Here is a 21,429-nt window from a genome sequence, read left to right as displayed (position 1 = left end):
TGAAACCCTGGAGGGTGTTTTCCCCTACAACAGACTCCGGAAGAGCATTTCAGCTCTCCACCACTCTCTGGGTGAAGAAGAACTTCCTTACATTTGTATTGAATCTATCCCCTTTCAACTTTAGAGAGTGCCCTCTCGTTCTCCCTACCTTGGAGAGGGTGAACAACCTGTCCTTATCTACTAAGTCCCTTCAGTACCTTGAATATTTCAAACATGTCCCCTCTCAATCTCCTCTGATAGTTTCTGTTCGCTTGGAGATGTCTATGGGACAACTAGCAAACATTTCCTTCATATATCTCAAAGATGGCGAAAAGTTCCTTTAATTATCTAGGAAAGATTCATTCCATAAAACGTTTTCTGAACCAAAAGGTTACAAACATTTTATTGCATTCACTAGTGATATGCAGGATTGATGACTCTGTAGCTCTTTATTGCTGCAGTTAGCACAGAACATTGCAGTAAAACGGTAAAGTATCGGATCACTTATCTTTAAATCCTTATCCCCTTGGGAAGGGGAACCGATAAGGATTTAAAGATAAGTGATTTAACTTTTAAACTATTTAATAAATTATAATAAGAAGTTAAAATAAGTTATAAATTTAAAAATTAAAAAGTATAAAAAATAAAGAGTGAGGAATAATGAAGAATCCCACTACCACCAACTCGGTTTGAGTCGGTGGAATCTGAATTCCCATTCAATATTAGAAGTCTGTACTGAGTGGAGAGGTTTGACTGGTACTTTAAACTTTGGCATCTACTCCACCACCCCCTCCTACATAAAATCCAAGCTTCCCATCTACAACCCCACTCGCACCCTCCGCTCAAAGTCAGAGATACGCCTATGCATCCCCCCCGGAAGATCCCTGCTCACAGAAACTGCCCACAAACGATCCTACAGCCACTTCATTCCACACCTCTGGAACCAACTCCCCCCCCAACTTAGACAACAGAACTCATTATTAACATTCCGTAAATCGGTAAAGACCCTCCTCTTCAACTAAAGATCTCCTCTGTCTTCCCCCCCCCCTTAGGCCCCACCCTCCACTCTCCTATCACCTTCCCGAAATTCCAGTATGACCCTCTCTTACTCTATCCACTAACAAACTGTACCTAAACGCATATAACTTTCCTTAAACTAAACTACTGTATTTCCCCCTTCTCTCTTTCTGCTTACTCTCCCTGTATTTAATTCTCTCCAAAAACTATAAATCCAATCACTAAACCTGTTGTACTACTTATATGTCTAGTTACTCCCCACTGTGTATGTTCATTTGTAAACCGTTCTGAGCTACTGGGAGGACGGGATAAAAATCTAAATAAATAAATAAATAAATTGTTAGGTGCCATGCTTAGATTTGAATCCATCGCCTAGCTTCATAGGTGCCTCCTTTTTTTATAAAAATATTTTTATTGAAAAAATTTTTTATAATACAAACATACACTCCAAACAAAACAACAGTAGAAAGTCAACAGCAGACAACGCAAGGACCTCCGTGTTGATCCTTCACGGAGGCCTAAAAGACCCAAACCCCCCCCCTCCCCCAGAACCCCCCCCCCACCCACACACACACACTTCCCCCCATCCCAGCACTCCAGTGTCAAAAGTTCAGGAGAAAAACTTCTGGCTCTGTGGGACAGACCGTCTCAGATAGGGGCCCAAATTCTCCTTTTTTATAAATGAGCTTTTAATTGGTTTGTAGTAGCACACTCAATTACTGCGCTAATGAAAACCAATTAAAGCAATTAAGCTAGGCGGCAGCAGGGCACCATTTCTAGAATGCAGGCCTTTCTGTCTACATTGAAATATATTTTCTTTTGTTTTAAATGTTATTGTTTGATTGAATATATTTGACAAAGTACCTCATGAAAGATGTCTGAGGAAATTAGAAAGTCAAGGGATAGGAGGTAATGTCTTATTATGGATTAAGAACTGGTTGAAAGACAGAAAACAGAGAGTAGATTTAAATGGTCAATATTCTCAATGGGGAAGGGTAAATAGTGGGGTTCCCCAGGGGTCTATGCTGGGACCGCTGCTTTTTAACATATTGATCAATGCTCCAGAGATGGGAATAACTAGTGAGATAATTACATTTGCTGATTACATAAAGTTGTTCACAGTTGTTAAATCGCAAGAGGACCTGGTGAGGTTGAGAGACTTGGCATCAAAATGGCAGATGAGGTTTAATGTGAGCAAGTACAAAGTGATGCATGTGGGAAAGAGGAACCCGAACTATATCTACGTGACGCTGGGTTCTGTGTTAGGAGTCACTGCCCAGGAAAAGGATCTAGGTGTCGTTGTTGGGGATACGTTGAAACCCTCAGCTCAATGTGTGGCGGTGGCTAAGAAATAGAATGTTAGGAATTATCAGGAAAGGAATGGGAAACAAAGAGGGAAATGGTATAATGCCCTGAAATCGCTCTATTATACCTCAAATACTGTGTGCAATTCTGGTCACCCTATCTCAAAAAAGATATAGTGGAATTAGAAAAGGTACAGAGGAGGGTGACAAAAATGATAAAAGGGATGGGACAAATTCCCTATGAGGAAAGGCTAAAGTGTCTAGGGATCTTCAGCTTGGAGAAGAGACGGCTCAGGGGTGATATGATAGATGTCTATAAAATAATGAGTGGCGTGGAAAGGGTAGATGTGAATTGCTTGTTCACTCTTTCCAAAAATACTAGGACTAGGGAACATGCGATGAAACTACTAAGTAGTAGATTGTAAACAAACTGGAGAAAATATTTCCTACACAAAATGTGAAATTAAACTCTGGAATTTGTTGCTGGAGAATGTGGTGAAATCAGTTAGCTTAGCAGGGTTTAAAAAAGGTTTGGATAATTTCCGAATAGAGAAGTCTATAGGCCATTATTGAGATGGCTTGGGAAAACCCGCTGCTTATTCCTAGGATAAGCAGCATAAACTCTGTTTTACTCCTTGGGATCTAGCTAGGTACTTGGGACTTGGGGTGCCCACTGTTGGAAACAGGATACTGGGCTTGATGGACCTTTGATCTATCTCAGTTTGGCCATTCTTATGTTTCCTTCACTATATTGTATACCACCTTGACATGTTATACGAAAGGCAATTTAACAAATACTACACATAAATAAAATTGAAACATACAATTTGGCCAGGGGTGTTGGTCAGGCCTAGCTTGTTCAACTGACTTGAGGTGAACTGGCAAACTGATACAAGTCCTAGTATGATGGTTTTATTAATAACAGAGGGTGAGAAGTTTTAGGAGGGAACATATGAAAACTGTCTGTTTTATGGGAGAAGCTGAACTGCCTGAATGAAGGACCTAAGTGACAGTAACAGAACTGGCCTGTCTTCTGACTGAGCTGCGTCCAGAGTTCATGGAAGCAGGAGCTAAAAAGGCAGCCCTGGATCACAATGGAAACAAACTGCTTGGGTGGCTGTTAAATATGTAAAAATCACCAAAACTCCAGTTAACGATGTTTTTCTGTGTGTACTTCCCATGATCTCTTAGGCCGCATAAAACTCAATGGCAGGCCGCATTTGGCCTGTAGGCCCCAGGTTGCCCTTGCCTGTTCTAGTTGTTGCTTTGACTGTAACTACCCACTTTGAGCAATATACTGTACTGCAGGAACATGAGAACTAATCTGGAAGTTTATCACATGGAAGACAACTGCAGAGAGGATGATTACTCCATAGTTGTTTCTGATGGAAGATATTGAGACCTTGTGTAAAAAAAGAGCAGGGCTACAGGGCTGGGGACTTACCCAACCTCCTGAAGGCCCTGACAGCTTTGATCTGAAGTTGATTGGTTGAGCAGCTTCTGCCAGCTGCCTGATCAACCAATCAAATTCAGAGCAGTGTCCTCAGGCCCTTCAGGGTGTTGGGTGAATCCCATGAAGCCCCTGACCACATGCCACTGTTGACCATATATAAAGAGCGCATTACACTATAGTTCAAGTTTATTTGTATTTGATAGACTGCCTGTCAGCACAGCCATCTGAGTGATTCATAACCAGTTCACAATCTAATCAGGTACCCTTAAGTATCACATGAATAATAGAGAAGTAGTAATAGAATTCTTATGTGTTTTAGCTGACCCTCATTCTCTACGAGAGTAAACTCAATCTGTCAGTATTCAGCACTATTTAACCAGAGAGAAATGGCACTGACCGGTTAAATGTGACTATTCAGCACAAGATAACCAGTTACTCCACTGACTATTCATAGAGGCTAAAAGTTAATTGGCTATATTGCAGTTTTTAGCACTGGACGGCTATGTGTGGCGGCCATATCGGAACGTATAAATAGAAGTCTTAAGCAATCAGGACTGAATACTGACTTAGCCAGTTAACTTTTCAGTAGTCAAAATAACCCCAGATATTCAATGTCTTTCACTGGAAAAGGCCCAGCATCGAATATCCACGGTCAGCGCTGACCACAGGATTTACCTCGGCTGCCTCCTGGTGGCTGATTATTGGGTCCACTATGTTTATGTGAACACTAAGCCCATCACACCTAAAGGACTGGAAAAGGCATTGGAACCAATATTCAGACTGCGGGAAGCAGCCCAGATGCCTCTCGCTAGGGTTGCCAGAGGACATATGACCCCCCTCATTCCACCTCCAGCTCTGCCCCATACCCACCCCCATATGAACCTCCCTAACCTCGGGGCTGCGTCTGGAGGGCCTCTGCTTATGCGCGAATGTGTCCAGGTCCATGTTTTCTTGGATGTCTGGTAACTCTACCTCGAGCCCGACTTAACATAAGAACATAAGAATTTGCCTCCGCTGGGTCAGACTGGAGGTCCATTGTACCCAGCAGTCCACACCCACGGCGGCCCATCAGGTCCATGATCTGTCAGGTTATCTTGCTTTAGCTCTATAGCCCCCTTGTTTTTATCTATACTCTTTCCATTCTCATATCTACCCCTATCTGTATCCCTCAATCCCCCTATCCTTCAGGAATCCATCCAATCCCTCTTGAATCCCCGTAGTGTACTCTGCCCGACCACTTTTTCCGGGAGCGCGTTCCATGTGTCCACAACCCTCTGTGTGAAAAAGATCCTCCTGACATTGGTTCTAAACTTGTCCCCTTCCAGTTTCTCCGAGTGCCCTCTTGTGCCTGTGGTTCCCCGTAGTTTGAAGAATCTATCCTTGTCTACCTTTTCCATGCCCTTCATGATCTTGAAAGTTTCTATCATGTCTCCCCTGAGCCTCCTCTTTTCCAGGGAGAAGAGCCTCAGCTTGTCCAGCCTGTCAGCGTATAAACAGTCCTCCATACCATTTATCATTTTCGTAGCTCTTCTCTGGACCTTCTCAAGTATCGCCATGTCTTTCTTGAGGTACGGCGACCAATATTGGACACAGTACTCCAACTACGGGCGCACCATTACACGATACAGTGGCATGATGACTTCCTTCGTCCTGGTTGTAATTCCCTTCTTAATGATGCCCAGCATTCTGTTTGTTTTCTTCGAGGCCGCTGCACATTGCACTGATGATTTCATTGTTGTATCCACCAGCACACCCAAGTCTTTTTCAAGATTACTCTCCCCCAGCAATGTTCCCCCCATTTTGTAGCTGTACCTCGGGTTCCTTTTCCCTATATGCATGAGTGAGGCAGGTTGTTCCAAGCATAAGGCATAGAAAGGCAGAAGGGACAGAGCCAGGAGTTGGCTGTAGGGAAGAAGGGTACAGACAAGAGAGACTTTCCCGATGAACAGAGTTCCGGGGGTGGAGTAGAGGGAGAGATGAAGAGGAGAGATATTGAGGAGCTGTAGAGTGAATACACTTGTGGGTCAGTAAAAGGAGTTTGAACTGTATGTGGAAGTGGACAGGAAGCCAATGAAGTGACTTGAGGAGGGGGGCAATGTGAGCATAACGACTTTGGTGGAATTCGGCAGAATTGTGAAGACTAAAGGGGAGAGAGATGGTTGAGCGTAAGACCTGTGAGAAGCACGTTGCTGTGATCGAGGCGAGAGGTGCTGACAGCGTGGATGAGGGTCTTGGCAGTGTGTTCAGAAAGGAAGGTCCTGATTTTAGTGATGTTCTAGAGAAAGAAGCTTTAAATCATATATATATATATATATACAAGAGCCACTGTTGTATATTCAAGTTCGAATAGGCTCCCTCAAATGTTTCCCTCAACCCTGAAGAAAGGTTTCATTATGAAACATGCATGTCGGGAGAGGTGAATGGACAGATCACTATAAAGCTAAGTGGCGTTCTTTTGATATTAATATATGGAAAATTAAAATATAAAAACAAAAGATAAAATTAGAAAATGAGTCTAAATGAATAATTAATAAAGGCTGGACGGACGAAGAGTAAAGCAACCAGTAGCGTTGTGCCCGGCTGCGGTCTGAAGGTCCATACAATTGAGAATAACAATTATAATTGAGAATACTAAGTGCATTTACCATCTGCCTTTGGCGAGACACCAGTAAGACAAAACTGAGGTATAATTCTAGATAAGGAAGCGACACGTTTTGGCAGTCTGTTGGATATGCGATGATATTCAATGCTAGGGCCTTATCCATCTGTGTCATTGAATATCCGAGGAGAAATTCACCAACCGATGAAAATCAGTGGTGACCATCTATGCTGTGTAACATAGCTGGTCGTTGGATCAGTCGGCGAACCGGATATTCAGTGGGAGATAGCCGGCTGTCTCCCATTGAATATCAGCTGGACAAACGGGACTTCAGGAGCTGTTCCCGGCTGGCTAAGGCCTGCTGAATATTGGGGGGATTTTTTAGTAAAAAAAAAACAAACATATTATGCAAAAGCATTAGTAAAACACTATACAAATGATATTAAATGTAATTTTACAATAAGTTGATCAAACAAAGATTCTGCTGCACCTTTCAGAGCAATATTGAGCAGAAATATTTCACTAGAAGGAAGCAAAGCCAAATATTTATCTAATACAAAATGATCTTACCATTGCAGCACTACCGATGGGATATTCCTCTGAATGGGCTGATCAAATACGACTTGATAAGATGCTTTGATTAAAAAGGGCATATCCTGTGAAATTTCAGGCCCTATCTGTAAACACTGATATAATATTTGGGGTTTTTTTGTTTTACAATATTTCAGCAATGCCTTTGCAAAATGTTTCTTTAGCAGCAGAACAAATTTCCCACACCTTTAGCAGGGCTCTAGGTTTCTGCTTAATCGGAGAATGCTGTACAAAGGTTCCCAGCTCAGTTGAGCCATTCTACGCCCTCTTCCTCCAGAGTGAAAGGGCCCGGAACGGGATTAAGAGGCGAAAGGCTTACGAGAAATCTAAGGAAATACTTTTTTTTAAACAGAAAGGGTAGTAGATGCCTGGAATAGTCCCCCAATAGAGGTGGTGGAGACAAAGACTGCGTCTGAATTCAAGAAGATGTGGAGGAGAAAGTGGATGCTGTGGATGGGCAGACTGGATGGGCCATTTGGCCTCTATCTGCAGTCATATTTCTATGTTTTATCTAGCCCAGTTTCTCTGGATGGGTTTCCTTTCCTGAACTAGCAGGAAACTTAATCCTTGCACAAAAGGGAAAACCATCTCACATCTGTGCAAAGTACAAATTCTTCCTTTTTGGCTTAATGTTGTTATGACTCAGATTCCTTTTCAGGAATAGCATGCAAATAAATTGAACTGGAAATCAGGCTCTTGATGAATGGCTGATTAGCAGACATCAGATTTATAGCTAACAAATGTGCTTCAGTGTTCTCAATACAAGGTCCAGGGTTAGTGGCGACCCCCGTTTTCTTTCTGGTACTCTGCTTCTCTACCAAGGCTCAGGTCAGAAAGGTAAACGTGGATGGAGAAGAGCCACATGCTTGAGGGTCAAGGCAATTCCCAATAGACAACAGAGAAGGCACTTAGAAATGCTTACAACCTTGAGGACACCTCCTAATGAAGTTTGAACTAGAGGTCTGCACGGGAACGGGGATTGCGGGAATCCCCCCCTAACCCAAGGGACTCCCACGGGGACCCCCCTCTGGCCCACGGGACTCCCACGGGGATGGAAGGCTTTGGAAGCAAGGTTCGTCCATATAATATAATGGACACGTCAGCCTTAGTAAAAGAGGGGGTTATAAGTTAATTACCTGAACAGAAAACAAAAAAAGGGTTCCACTAAAGAGATTCCACAAGGAAAACAGCAGCGCAAACACAAAAGAAACTGTGGAATTGATGATCCTGTCAGAAGTAATTGCTGCTTTTTATGGGGACGGGCGGGGATGGAGGTAATTATATGTGGGGATGGGTGGGGACGGAGAGAATCCTGACGGGGACGGGTGGGGACGGAGAGGATCCTGGCAGGGACGGGAGGGGATGGAGAGGATCCTGGTGGGGACGGGTGGGGACAGAGAGGATCTTGATGGGGATGGGTGGGGACGGAGAGGATCCTGATGGGGACGGGTGGGGACGGAGAGGATCCTGGCGGGGACGGGTGGGGATTGAGAGGATCCTGACGGGGACGGGTGGGGACGGAGAGGATCCTGGCGGGGACGGGTGGGGACAGAGAGGATCTTGATGGGGATGGGTGGGGACGGAGAGGATCCTGATGGGGACGGGTGGGGACGGAGAGGATCCTGGCGGGGACGGGTGGGGATGGAGAGGATCCTGGCGGGGACGGGTGGGGACGGAGAGGATCCTGGCGGGGACGGGTGGGGACGGAGAGGATCCTGGCGGGGACGGGAGGGGACGGAGAGGATCCTGACGGGGACGGGTGGGGACGGAGAGGATCCTGGCGGGGACGGGTGGGGACAGAGAGGATCTTGATGGGGATGGGTGGGGACGGAGAGGATCCTGATGGGGACGGGTGGGGACGGAGAGGATCCTGGCGGGGACGGGTGGGGATTGAGAGGATCCTGGCGGGGACGGGTGGGGACGGAGAGGATCCTGGCGGGGACGGGTGGGGACGGAGAGGATCCTGGCGGGGACGGGAGGGGACGGAGAGGATCCTGACGGGGACGGGTGGGGACGGAGAGGATCCTGACGGGGACGGGTGGGGACAGAGAGGATCTTGATGGGGATGGGTGGGGACGGAGAGGATCCTGATGGGGACGGGTGGGGACGGAGAGGATCCTGGCGGGGACGGGTGGGGATTGAGAGGATCCTGGCGGGGACGGGTGGGGACGGAGAGGATCCTGGCGGGGACGGGTGGGGACGGAGAGGATCCTGGCGGAGACGGGAGGGGACGGAGAGGATCCTGGCGGGGACGGGTGGGGACAGAGAGGATCCTGACGGGGACGGGTGGGGACAGAGAGGATCCTGGCGGGGATGGATGGGGATGGAGAGGATCCTGGCGGGAATGGGCAGGGATGGGTGGGATTTCTGTCCCTGCGCAACTCTCTAGTTTGAACGTGGGCTGGTGTGCATAGAGTCAGCTGACATACAAGTCAGCAGTGTCGTGGCCCTGCAAGGGAAGATATTGGGCATGCTCTCCTTCCGCTCATTAGAATCCAGAGTGGCCCCAGCTTAAAAATGAATGAAGACCACTGCACTACAGAGTTTCAGTGATGCACTTCCCCCCCCCAAGGGCTGTGCCAAGTGGTGGGGCTGCAGAGTGGAGGTGGGTCACCAAAATTGCTTGCCGGCCACTGTCTCCTCTTCTTGGCTGTGGTACGATGGGTGGAGTAGGGGCATCAGAGGTACCACAGAAATCCAGACACATGGCCCCTCCCTGTTCTGCCTTTGTCTCCATCCCAGCCCCACCCCGACAAACCTCCTCTCTTCTTCCCCGACTCCGGCTGCGTCTAGAGGGTCTGGAGCATGCACGGATGTGTGTGATGTCATCCACGCATGCTCTCCAGATGCGACCGGAGCTCGTCGAGGCTTTCCAAAACCTGGACAAACGGCCGGGTTTTGGAAAGTCTGTATGGGACCCGGACATGTCCAGGTTTTCCTGGACGTCTGCTAACGCTACCCAGAGGCCAGGTTGCCGAGGGCATGATTCACGCTGGGACCAGTCCTGCTTCCTCGTTCTCTCCCCCCTCCCCCACTGCCTTCTCCCTTCTCGCTGCTTCTCAGCCAGAGTTATCCTGTTCTTTCGATTTCTAAATGGCACACAGTCTTTTCTCTGACAAATATGCAGAGCTGCTATTTACTTTTCCAACAGTATTTAAATACTGTTTCTCCCCAGTAATAACACTGTTAATGAGTCAAGGCTTTTCTGTAGCCAGTTAGGGGAATTCAAGGAAAGGAGAACTGGCACATTGGAAAGCTGCAAATAACCAGCAGCATTTAGGAGACCTAAAGCTCTGTGATTGCAGGATTGTTAATGTCCAAACACCCTAACATAACTGAAGCACAGTCAAATCAATAAAGAGTGTCAAGCTGGGATTAGAACCCAGAATTCTGATGACTCAGTTCACTATATACCACTTATATCCCAAGTGGTTTACATCCCAGTGGGCTCAAACTCTATCTAGTGTACCTGGGGCAATGAGGGGATTAAGTGACTTGCCCAGGGTCACAAGGAGCAGCCAGGGATTTGAACCCACAACCTCGGGTGTTAAGGCTGAGCTCTAACCACTGCGTCACACACTCCAGGTGTGCCCTTGAGTCAGATTTGAACCCTGGTGACCACACAGCAAGGGACATTCTTTATGTGTTCACAGATACTGTCCTTAATCAGTGCTTCCCGGGAAAAATGATGGAAGCACTGATTAAGGACAGTATCTGTGAACACATAGAAAACAATGGACAGCTAAAGACGAGCCAGCACGGCTTCTGCAAGGGTAGGTCATGCCTCACAAACTTATTGTACTTCTTTGAGGGAGTAAATAGACAGGTGGATAAAGGAGAATCCATTGACATCATTTACCTTGACTTTCAAAAAGCCTTTGACAAGGTACCGCACGAAAGATTGCTTAAAAAACTGTGGAGACACGGGGTGCAAGGGGAGGTCCACCGATGGATCAAAAACTGGCTGGCAGACAGGAAACAGAGGGTTGGAGTGAAGGGCCATTACTCAGACTGGCATGGGGTCACGAGCGGAGTTCCGCAGGGGTCGGTGCTGGGACCGCTCCTGTTCAATATATTTATTAATGACCTGGAGGCGGGAACAAGTTGCGAAGTTATTAAATTTGCGGATGACACCAAACTCTACCGCAGGGTTGAAACCATGGAAGACTGCGAAGATCTGCAAAGGGACCTAACGACGCTAGAAGAATGGGCCAAAAAATGGCAAATGAACTTTAATGTAGGGAAATGCAAGGTCATGCATGTAGGGAAAAAGAACCCGATGTTCAGCTACAAAATGGGAGGATCACTGCTAGGGGTAAGTAACCTTGAAAGAGACCTGGGAGTGATGGTGGACACGTCTTTAAAGGCGTCGGCACAGTGCGCCACAGCCTCAAGAAAAGCAAACAAAATGTTGGGTATCATTAAGAAGGGTATCACGACCAGGACAAAGGAGGTCATCCTGCCACTGTATCGTGCAATGGTGCGACCGCATCTGGAGTACTGTGTCCAATATTGGTCGCCGTACCTCAAAAAGGACATGGCGGTACTTGAGGGAGTCCAGAGAAGAGCAACTAAACTGATAAGAGGTATGGAAAACCTCTCATATACTGACAGACTGAAAAAGCTGGGGCTGTTCTCCCTGGAAAAGCGGAGACTTAGAGGAGACATGATAGAAACCTTCAAGATCCTGAAGGGTATAGAAAAAGTAGACAGGGACAGATTTTTCAGATTACGGGGAACCACAAGTACAAGGGGGCACTCGGAAAAATTAAAAGGAGACAGGTTTAAAACAAATGCCAGAAAGTTCTTTTTCACCCAGAGGGTGGTGGACACATGGAACGCGCTCCCGGAGGCTGTGATAGGCCGGAGCACGTTACAAGGCTTCAAAGAAGGTTTGGATAGGTTCCTAGAGGATAAAGGAATTGAAGGGTACAGATAAGAGTAGCGGTAGGTTATAGGGATAGTCTGGGACCATTGCTCAGGCAATGGGCCTGATGGGCCGCCGCGGGAGCGGACCGCTGGGCGAGATGGACCTCTGGTCTGCCTCAGCGGAGGCAACTTCTTATGTTCTTATGTTCTTATGATTTTCTTGGCATGACCTCCCTGAGCAGGAGATGGGAGGATCTCCTGGGGGTCACGATGGTGAAGGGAGCTGGTGAAGCTGCCTGAGTGAGCAGAGACAGTGGGAGCCCAACCCAAAGAGGCAGGGCAACATGGCACATAAAAGGACTGAGAAAGGGGTATTTAGTTGCCCAGGCCCTGAGCATCGAGGGGAGATCCCGGGGCAAGGAAATGATTCCTGTGCTAGTGGGCCAAAGCAAATTCTGCAGGAGAGCAGAGGAGACCTGAAAAGGAGAAAGAGGGCCAGCTGGGAAAGGACATCCCAGGAGGGGCAGAGTGGGAGTGGTGGAGCCTCACTCCCTACAAGGCCTTGGCTTTAGTACCAAGGATTAAGGCCTAGGATGGGTTGGACTTGTTCTGGAGAGTTAATGGACATGATTTTGTTTCTTCACACACATATGAACTGTAAATATTGGACCTGTTTCATGAGCTGTTAATTCGTTTGGGTTGTTTCAGTAAAAGAAAGTTTCAAAGTCTGCCTGATAGTCATCATTTACGTGGTGGATTTTCTTGAGACCCCCCAGGATGGGGATACCCTTTGGCCTACAGGAAATCTTTCTGGCCCCAGCCTGCACCCAGCTCAGCAAACGACCTGTTTTGCAAATACTGGCCTAGGTGCCTGACCTGAAGAGCTTAGCCAGCATCCAGGGCAGTGTGAGTGAGACTAGGTTTGCATCGGCATGATGCTGGAATGGTTTGACGTTACCTTCTCCTGAGCATTAAGTGATTTGCCCAAGGCCACAAGGAACTGCTATGGGATTGAACTTTGACCCTTTTAGCTACTTTGACCCATTAAGCTACTCCCTGCTCTAAAATACATGCATGTATTCAAGGGGGCACTGAACCCATCATTTCTACTGTATTTCTGAGGCTGTTTAATGAAACCTAGAGGCACTCTGCTGTCTTGATGCCTTCCAACCTAGGTGCCCTCTACGGGGGTAATTTTAATAAAGGATTGCTCTGTGCATAAATGGCTTTTGAGCTGCATAATGGAATTCTATAGTATTATCTCAGGGGTTTATCCCCTGGATTCTGTAAGGACGTTTAAATTTGGGCGCAATCCTGAGATGCGCACGCAATTAAACTGATAAACGTCAATAAGTGAGCACAAGAAGTCAGTGATCGATGGTAGTTAACAGTGGCCTAGGGAGGGAAGGAGGTGCCTAGGGCAGTGGCATCCCCTGCGTCCTCCTCTCCACCTCCTTTTGTGCCAACCCCTCTGCCCTCCCTTCCCACCTCCGAATCCTCTGTAAATCTTCACCTGTGCAAGTAGTTTCTCCAGCCGACCGTCTGTGTTGGCATTCCTTCTAATGTCACTTCCTGGCCCCGCGACCCGGAAGTAATTTCAGAGGGAGCCAGGCTAGAGTTGTTGATTGCGCTGGTGAAGATTTTTAAAGCAGAACGGGGTTGGGGAAGGGAGGATGCGATCATGGCATGTGGGGGGAGGGGGGACAGAGAGGTGCTGGTACCCACACTAAGACAGCGCCTGGGGCGGTCCACCCTACCGCCCCCCCCCCTTCACCACGCCACTGGTAATTAGTACCAGTTTAAATTTGAGGGTAGATCTTGCTAAACTCTATTCTATAACAATGCGCCAATCCCACAGCGTGCAACCCGTGGGAGGGACATGGGCAGGTTTGGGGCATTCTCCCTAGATGCACACAGTGTTAGAAAAATGAGGAGCATCCACGTTCAACTTGCATGGCAAAATCTACACCAGGTTTCAGTCGGTGCACTCGGGCCCCGGGAACCCCCTTCTCCAAGCAAGTGCATTTTGAAAGCCAGACGGAGGGAGAGCAAATATCAGACCAGCAATCGACTATTTACCAACTTGAATGGCTTTCAGCGCTTCCTCACTGATTCTAGAGTGCATATTCAAGCACTCTTATTGAAATAAAAAAGAACCAATAGCTCAGACTGGGTTGAAGTGTGAATATCGGGGAGTACTGCAATGAGTAGGTCTCATTGCTGGGTGTGATGTGCTGATGTCGGAATGTGTGTACACAGTAAGACAGTTAGAAGTTAGCATGGCTCATCTCCTGGAAGAAGCTATTGAACCCTGTAACATATCTGCACCAGCAAATCACTGGGATCATAACTTGGAAATAATCGCCTGAGATATTCCTATTCCCACAGATAGACTTGAATCAAAAATACAGACAGCATCCTTAACCAAAGTGTCAGGACCAGTACAACGGTTTATTTAAGGAGAAAGATCTTCAAGTAGCAGCCATGAGAATATAGTAGGTAGATATGAACGTAACCCCAGCTACTCAGGCCATACAAACCCCCTTTTACTTTGCTGGGCTTCCCAGTCTCTTTTCTCGAGCATCTATAATGAAGCAGGGCAAATGTTTTGTGGCTCCCAAAGAAAATAAAGCTTTATTTGAAGTTTCAATCAGATAAGTACATCTTCCAGAGCGTTACAAAATAAATTATTTCCATCGCCATCTACAGCTCCCTCATTAGCTTTTCTTAGAGCAGTTCAAAACAGCAGTAAGATTTCTCTCCTTTTCAAGGTGATCCCTGGTTCCTCATGACCTTGGAAAGCAGGCTGAAGTTCCTTGATCTCTCCAATCCTAAAGTTCCCTTCTTCGATTACTCTCTGACATAAGAACATAAGAATTGCTGCTACTGCCCTGCAGTCTGCTCACCAGGTGGCCCTTAGGTCAAAGATCAACGCCCTAACTGAGACTAGCCCTACCTGCGTACTTTCCGGTTCAGCAGGAACTTGTCCAACTTTGTCTTGAATCCCTGGAGGGTGTTTTCCCCTATTTGAATCTCTGGAGGGTGTTTTCCCTTATAACAGACTCTGGAAGAGCGTTCCAGTTTTCCACCACTCTCTGAGTGAAGAACTTCCTTACGTTTGTACGGAATCTATCCCCTTTGGACTTTAGAGAGTGCCCTCTCGTTCTCCCTACCTCAGACATCTCATGAAGCAAGGAGATATTCAGTAAACCCCGGAGATCTCCAGCCCACCTTTGGATAAGAAATGTCGCTGTCACATTTTACTCTCCTAGCTAACTTGTCTAAGAAATTTTTCTCTTTCCTTTCTACTCTGTCATAGGAGCAGCTACGATGTTCACCTTGTAGCCACTTCCCATCATCCAGGAGAGAAGAAGCCCCTCCCCTAAATGCATCAGTCCGCTTTTGTAGCCTTGAGGTGCTGCCACCTACTGAAACACAAAATGAATATATTTCTCAAACACATTGCAGCCAATATTCAAAGCAATTTAAGTGGGCTGCAGAGAACCTGCCTGCCTAAATCACCTGTCACCACTTGCCTCCCCTCCCCGATATTCAGTGGCACCAAAGTAGGCAGTGCCACCGAATATCACCTCTGATCACTGACAAAAAAAGTGGGCAGGTCAGGGGTGACATTAGGGAGGGTGGTGGCAATATTCAGTGCCGACACCCCCATAGCTAGCAAGTTAATTAAAGACAGTTCAAATGCAAATTTCTCTCTTGCATATTCTATGTGGATATCTTGAAAATAATAATAATAATTTATTTTTCTATACCGCCTAAGCAGCAGTTCATAGCGGTTTACACAATAGGTACTCAGCATACAATATAATAATAACATCATATATAATAAAATTCTAAGTAACTAATACAAGCTTTAAAACTAATGAATAAGGAAAACATAATATAAACTAAAATAAGTATAGATTAAAAGTACATTATAACTACATGATAATATAAAAATCAATAATGTATATTATATTGTTTAAATAAGTGGGTTTTAAGATCTTTTCGAAATTGATAGTAAGTAAGAAATGGAGAAACCAGAAGATTCAAACATGACTTCATTAATTCTGCTTGGAAAGCTAAGGTCCTATCCCCAAATTTTTGGAACGACATGCATTTACTGAAGGAAAATAAAACCAACCAGATCTACCCAAGTGTTCCCCAAAGATTGGGTTCAGAAGCACTTGGTAAGGGTATGTCTGTCTTTTGTGTATGTGAAAGAGGCCAGTTATTCTGGTGGTGAATGTCTGTGTAGGATTAAGCTGTACTCTGGCTTTTGCTCTAGTCCAGGGATCTCAAAGTCCCTCCTTGAGGGCCGCAATCCAGTCGGGTTTTCAGGATTTCCCCAATGAATATGCATTGAAAGCAGTGCATGCACACAGATCTCATGCATATTCATTGGGGAAATCCTGAAAACCCGACTGGATTGCGGCCCTCAAGGAGGGACTTTGAGACCCCTGCTCTAGTGCTTACTGCAGTGTTTTTACTGTGCTGCCTTTTCCTAGGTCAGCCATTGTGTTGTGATTCCTGGAAGTTAACCACGGTTTGCTAGAATTGCTCTCTAGGCTCTGAGTGACTTGTATAGGGGTTTGTATAACTTAGGGGTAGGCAATTCCGGTCCTCGAGAGCTGGAGCCAGGTCAGAATTTCAGGATCTCTACAATGAATATGTATGAGATGGATTTGCATGCACTGCCTCCTTGAGATGCAAATCTACCTCATGCCTATTCATTGTGGAGATCCTGAAAACCTGACCTGGCCCCGGCTCTCGAGGACCGGAATTGCCTACCCCTAGTATAACTTCACCGAATGGCTGGTACTGGATTTTGGATTTAGCTCATACCTTTCTGAAGGGCTCACAGTCTGTCGGTACTTGAAGCAAGGGAGGGTTTAAGTAACTTGCCTAGAAGATCTTTCAAGGCGTGATAGTAGGATTTGAACCCTGTTTTTCCTGCTTCTCAATCTGCTGATCTAAACATTACGTACAGATAATGCAAACATGTTTGGTAACTCAATATTAAAGGCCTGCAGACCTGATGCTTTGTGGTGATTTGACAACCTGCTTAAAATCTATGGTTTCCAGCCCTGCTCTAGTGAACTCACACCACATGGCCAAGAGGAAAATGCTGGACTGGGGGCTGGGGTTGACTGGGAGCCAAGTGTCAAAGTGCCGGCATATATTTCCGGAATATTGCAAATATGTATTTATCACTTAAAACGGATAACAAGATCACATATAAATCCAGTCAAGACATCAACACGTCACAAAATTACAATCCTTCTCAGATAATCAACCATCCAAATGTACTGGAAAAAGATCCTCCAGTCTAATGGAATGCCCTAACAAATCAATGTGTTCTCAGTAATTCAAAGGCAGATTAGATGCACATCTCCTTACGAGAGGCATAGAGGGATATGGGTGACTAAAACTACATCAGGTGTATACCTGACTGGGCCTCCGCGTGTGCGGATCGCCGGACTCGATGGACCATGGGTCTGATCCGGAGATGGCAGTTCTTATGTTCTTATGTACAAAACCGCGCAAGAGGATTTTAGCGCATGGAATGCTCTGCACTGCTCCAACAGCCATAGAGTTCCTATGAGTAGCGCAGAGCATCCAGCGTGCTAGTCGGCACTAAAAACCTCTTGCTCGGTTTTGTAACAAGTGGGGGGAGGGGTAAAAGATTTCAGATACTGCTTCATTTAATAGGTTCTATTATTTGGGTGCATCATTTTTATTTTCACTATATAATAAGAATTATTTGTGTATTCATTGGGCATATTACCATCAGTAAAAGAGATACTTGGTGTATGTGTGTGTGGGGGGGGGGGAGGGGGGGGCAGACATCTGGGGGGTTCTTCCCTACCGTGTTCAAAAATGTCTCATTGTCCCTCTGCTGCTGACATAGGTGTTGTCCTTCCACCCCAAGGATTTTAATGTCCCTGCCACATTCTCACCCTGCCCTAGTCCCCACTTCACTCGAGAAACAGCTGAGCCACCAATCACCTATGCTCTGTTATCTGTTCAGTTTTCCCCCTTGCCAATTCCAGACTTCAGTCCTTTCATCTAGCTGCCCCTATGCCTGGAATAAATTCTCCGAGTTTGTCCACCAAGCCCCTTCCCTTGTTTAAAAGCAGACTGAAAACCCACCTTTTTGATATAGCTTTCAATCCTTAACCCTATTCCTCTCCTCTCCAACCCAGCCAGCTGATTAACCGTTCCCCTTAACTGTATCCATGACATCCTGTTTGTCTTGTCTGTTTAGATTGTAAGCTCCTTTGAGTCTCCTTCGTGACTCTGTACAGCGCTGTGTGCGTCTGGTAGCGCTATAGATATAATTCATAGTAGTAGTAGTAGTAGTGTGAAGACTTTGAGTCTTTGGGAAGCAGAGCTGAGATTGTGATGTCATAATGCCTCATTCCACCAATAAGAGCCACCTCATCAGTGATGTCACAATGACTTGATTGTCCTGTATTCCCCTCTGCCCTCCAACCCAGCCAACTGATTAACCATTCCCCTGGCGGCCAGTCCTGTGAGTGTAGGTAGGGGCTGGGGACTCGCGCATGCGCACTCCTGCGGCCACGGACCTACAGAACATGGAACAGGGAAAACGGAACACGCAAGTAGGAGTGCGCATGAGCGGCTAGGGTTTTATTATATAGGATTCTGGTCTGCCATCCTATAATATTTGGGTTCATTATGGAATAGTTCATTAGTGGAATCCCCAAGGGGGGTGTTATTTGGTAAAGCTGCTGCTTGTGGGGTATATGGATAACGGAGATGCATGATTGGTCATAAATGTATTTTGCAATATTGGTTACAGAAAGATCCTCCTCGTTTCTGGCACTGGAGGAATCAATTCCATCGTTTATTGTTAGTTGAGGTTTGGGAGGTTCGTAGATTTCCTAGACGAATTTGTCTTTTTTTGAAAATTTGGGACCCTTATATTCAAAATCTTTCACCTAGAGCACGAAGTATGATTATTAATGTTTTACACTGAAGCTTTGGAAACATTCATTGCATTCTAATACCTGGTATTTTGTGTCACCTTCCATTCTTGGGGGGGGGGGGGACTGGGGGATGTATGAGTAGGATGAAATTAGTTATATGGAAATGTATTACAATGTAATAAATTGAATATAAAATAAAATGAATGGGGTAGGGAAGGGGGGATGGGGGAAGGGAATAGGGGGGTATAAGGGGGATTGAAATAGGTCATATGGAAATATATTTTGGAGGAATGATAGAAATATGTATGGAAATCATAATTGTGAATTTAATCGTAATGCATATCTACTTGTTTTATATTTGTGTATATTTACTTGTTTCCTTATAACATAAATATTCTAGAAAATGTCATATTTGCCCGAGTAAATTCCAAACTCTTGTGTGAATTTCTTTGGCTCACTTTCTTATTCTCATCTTGTCTGTCTCCAAATTCCTTTGGCTCTTTCTCATTTCCACTTTACGTTTCATTCTGTCGCTCTTCATCTCTTTCCCCATATCTCACCTTTAGCCATCTCTCACTCTTCATTCACTGCTCCAGGATTAAGGGAGGGTCTCTTGCCATGTACTTGTCACTGCTTCAAAGGGTGTGCCATGAGACATGCTTATGCAGTGGCGTTGTTAGGGGGGGGGAAATCAGCCCCGGGCGCCATCTTTCTCGGGGTGCCGGCATCCCTCCTCCTCTTGGCCCTCTTGCCCACTCCTCCCCCCTTCCCTTTCATTCTGACCCCAATGCAAGTTTTCAACCGAAATTCGGGCCGTGTCGGGTTATATCCATTAAATTGTCCTACATTGCATTTCTTTAGGTCCTTCATGCTCCTGTTTCTTGCATAGTTGGTGCTTTGCACTTGAGAATCCCTTTCTTTCTTGTAAAAGAAAGGGCATTGTCCGTTCACAAACACATATATAGATTAGCATTAAAGATCATTTTATGTTCAACTGTACCGACTGTCTACTGCCTTGGGTGAATCTCTTCATAAATCCCAATAAATAAAAAAATAAGCGCTCCCGAGAGAGGTGGTGGAGAGGAAAACGGTGACTGAGTTCAAAGAAGCATGGGATGAACACAGAAGATTTAGAATCAGAAAATAATATTAAATATTGAACTAGGCCAGTTACTGGACAGACTTGCACGGTCTGTGTCTGTGTATGGCCGTTTGGTGGAGGATGGGCAGGGGAGGGCTTCAATGGCTGGGAGGGTGTAGATGGGCTGGAGTAAGTCTTAACAGAGATTTCGGCAGTTGGAACCCAAGCACAGTACAGGGTAAAGCTTTGGATTCTTGCCCAGAAATAGCTAAGAAGAAAAAAAAAAAAATTTAAATTGAATAAGGTTGGGCAGACTGGATGGACCATTAGGGTCTTTATCTGCCGTCATCTACTATGTTACTATGTTACATAATTTGAGGTTGAGGGATGGTAGATTCAAGAGCAATGTTAGGAAATTCTACTTTACGGAGAGGGTGGTGGATGCCTGAAATGCGCTTCCGAGAGAAGTGGTGGAAAGGAAAACGGTGACGGAGTTCAAAGAAGCGTGGGATGAACTCAGAGGATCTAGAATCAGAAAATAATAGTAAATATTGAACTAAGGCCAGTACTGGGCAGACTTGCACAATCTGTGTCTGTATATGGCTGTTTGGAGGCGGATGAGCTGGGGAGGGCTTCAGTAGCTGGGAGGGTGAAGATGGGCTGGAGTGAGCTGTGACAGAGACTTCAGCAGTTGGAACCCAAACACAGTACCGGGTAAAGCTTTGGATTCCTGCCCAGAAATAGCTAAGAAGAAAAAAAAAATTAAATTAAATTGAATCAGGTTGGGGGGAGGATGGACTGGAGAGGGCTTCAATGGCTGGGAGGGTGTAGATGGGCTAGAGTAGGCTTTAATGTAGATTTCGGCAGTAGGAACCCAAGCACAGTACTGGGTAGAGCTTTGGATTCTTGCCCAGAAATAGCTAAGAAGAAAAAATTAAAAAAAATTGAAATTGAATCAGGTTGGGCAGACTGGATGGACCATTCGGGTCTTTATCTGCCGTCATCTACTATGTTACTATGTTCAGTACAGTTCATAATCTTATCAAGTGTGGTATGACAAATCTCCATGGTACTCTTTGCAGGTTCTGAAGTGGTATAAACCAAGTGGCTGTGGTCGGAAACAGCCATGGGATTACGGGAGGGGTGAGATATACAGAAACTCATGCCTCAGCTACGTTGGGGGCTGGTCCACAGTGAAGGAAGACTCAGGTTATGTTGCTGCATGACGTGATTGGAGACGGATGCAAGATTAAGAAAACGGTCCTGAGATGAGAAACGCTGGTGGCTGTTTGTCATCTTTTAAGATCTAGGTGGTTTTATTGTACGTCACGTAAAGTTTAGATTTTAGGCAGAATAGAAATGTTAAATAAATGTGCTCCCATTTTTGTATGTGGTAGGCGCAGAGGTTACTGTGGGGTCCTTTTTCTAATTAGCAGACGCTAAAACGGTTAGGACGCCTTAGTAAAAGGACCCCTTCTTTGCATTTCAATATTATTTCTATTAAATTGGACCTACGATTGTGTAACTATGGGAAGGTTTTCCTGTCCTCTGCATTTGTCACAGTCCTACATCTACTGTATAAT

At 45.7% G+C, this 21,429-nt stretch overlaps 1 protein-coding gene across 1 annotated transcript in view; it reads left to right on the top strand.

The window, feature by feature from the left end:
• The window catches only part of NRXN3 (neurexin 3), a 1,772,673-nt gene that overhangs the window by 404,380 nt on the left and 1,346,864 nt on the right, over positions 1–21,429 (top strand). Inside the window, exon 5 of the mRNA XM_033952014.1 lies at positions 15,997–16,008. Coding sequence (XP_033807905.1) covers positions 15,997–16,008 — 12 coding nt within the window. The remainder of the gene's footprint in view (positions 1–15,996; positions 16,009–21,429) is intronic.

The sequence above is a fragment of the Geotrypetes seraphini genome, chromosome 7, assembly GCF_902459505.1.
Source record: "Geotrypetes seraphini chromosome 7, aGeoSer1.1, whole genome shotgun sequence".
In the NCBI taxonomy this organism is placed as follows: domain Eukaryota; kingdom Metazoa; phylum Chordata; class Amphibia; order Gymnophiona; family Dermophiidae; genus Geotrypetes; species Geotrypetes seraphini.
The sequence above is the reverse complement of the archived record's forward strand: the minus strand, read 5'-3'. Positions and strand labels throughout refer to the sequence as shown.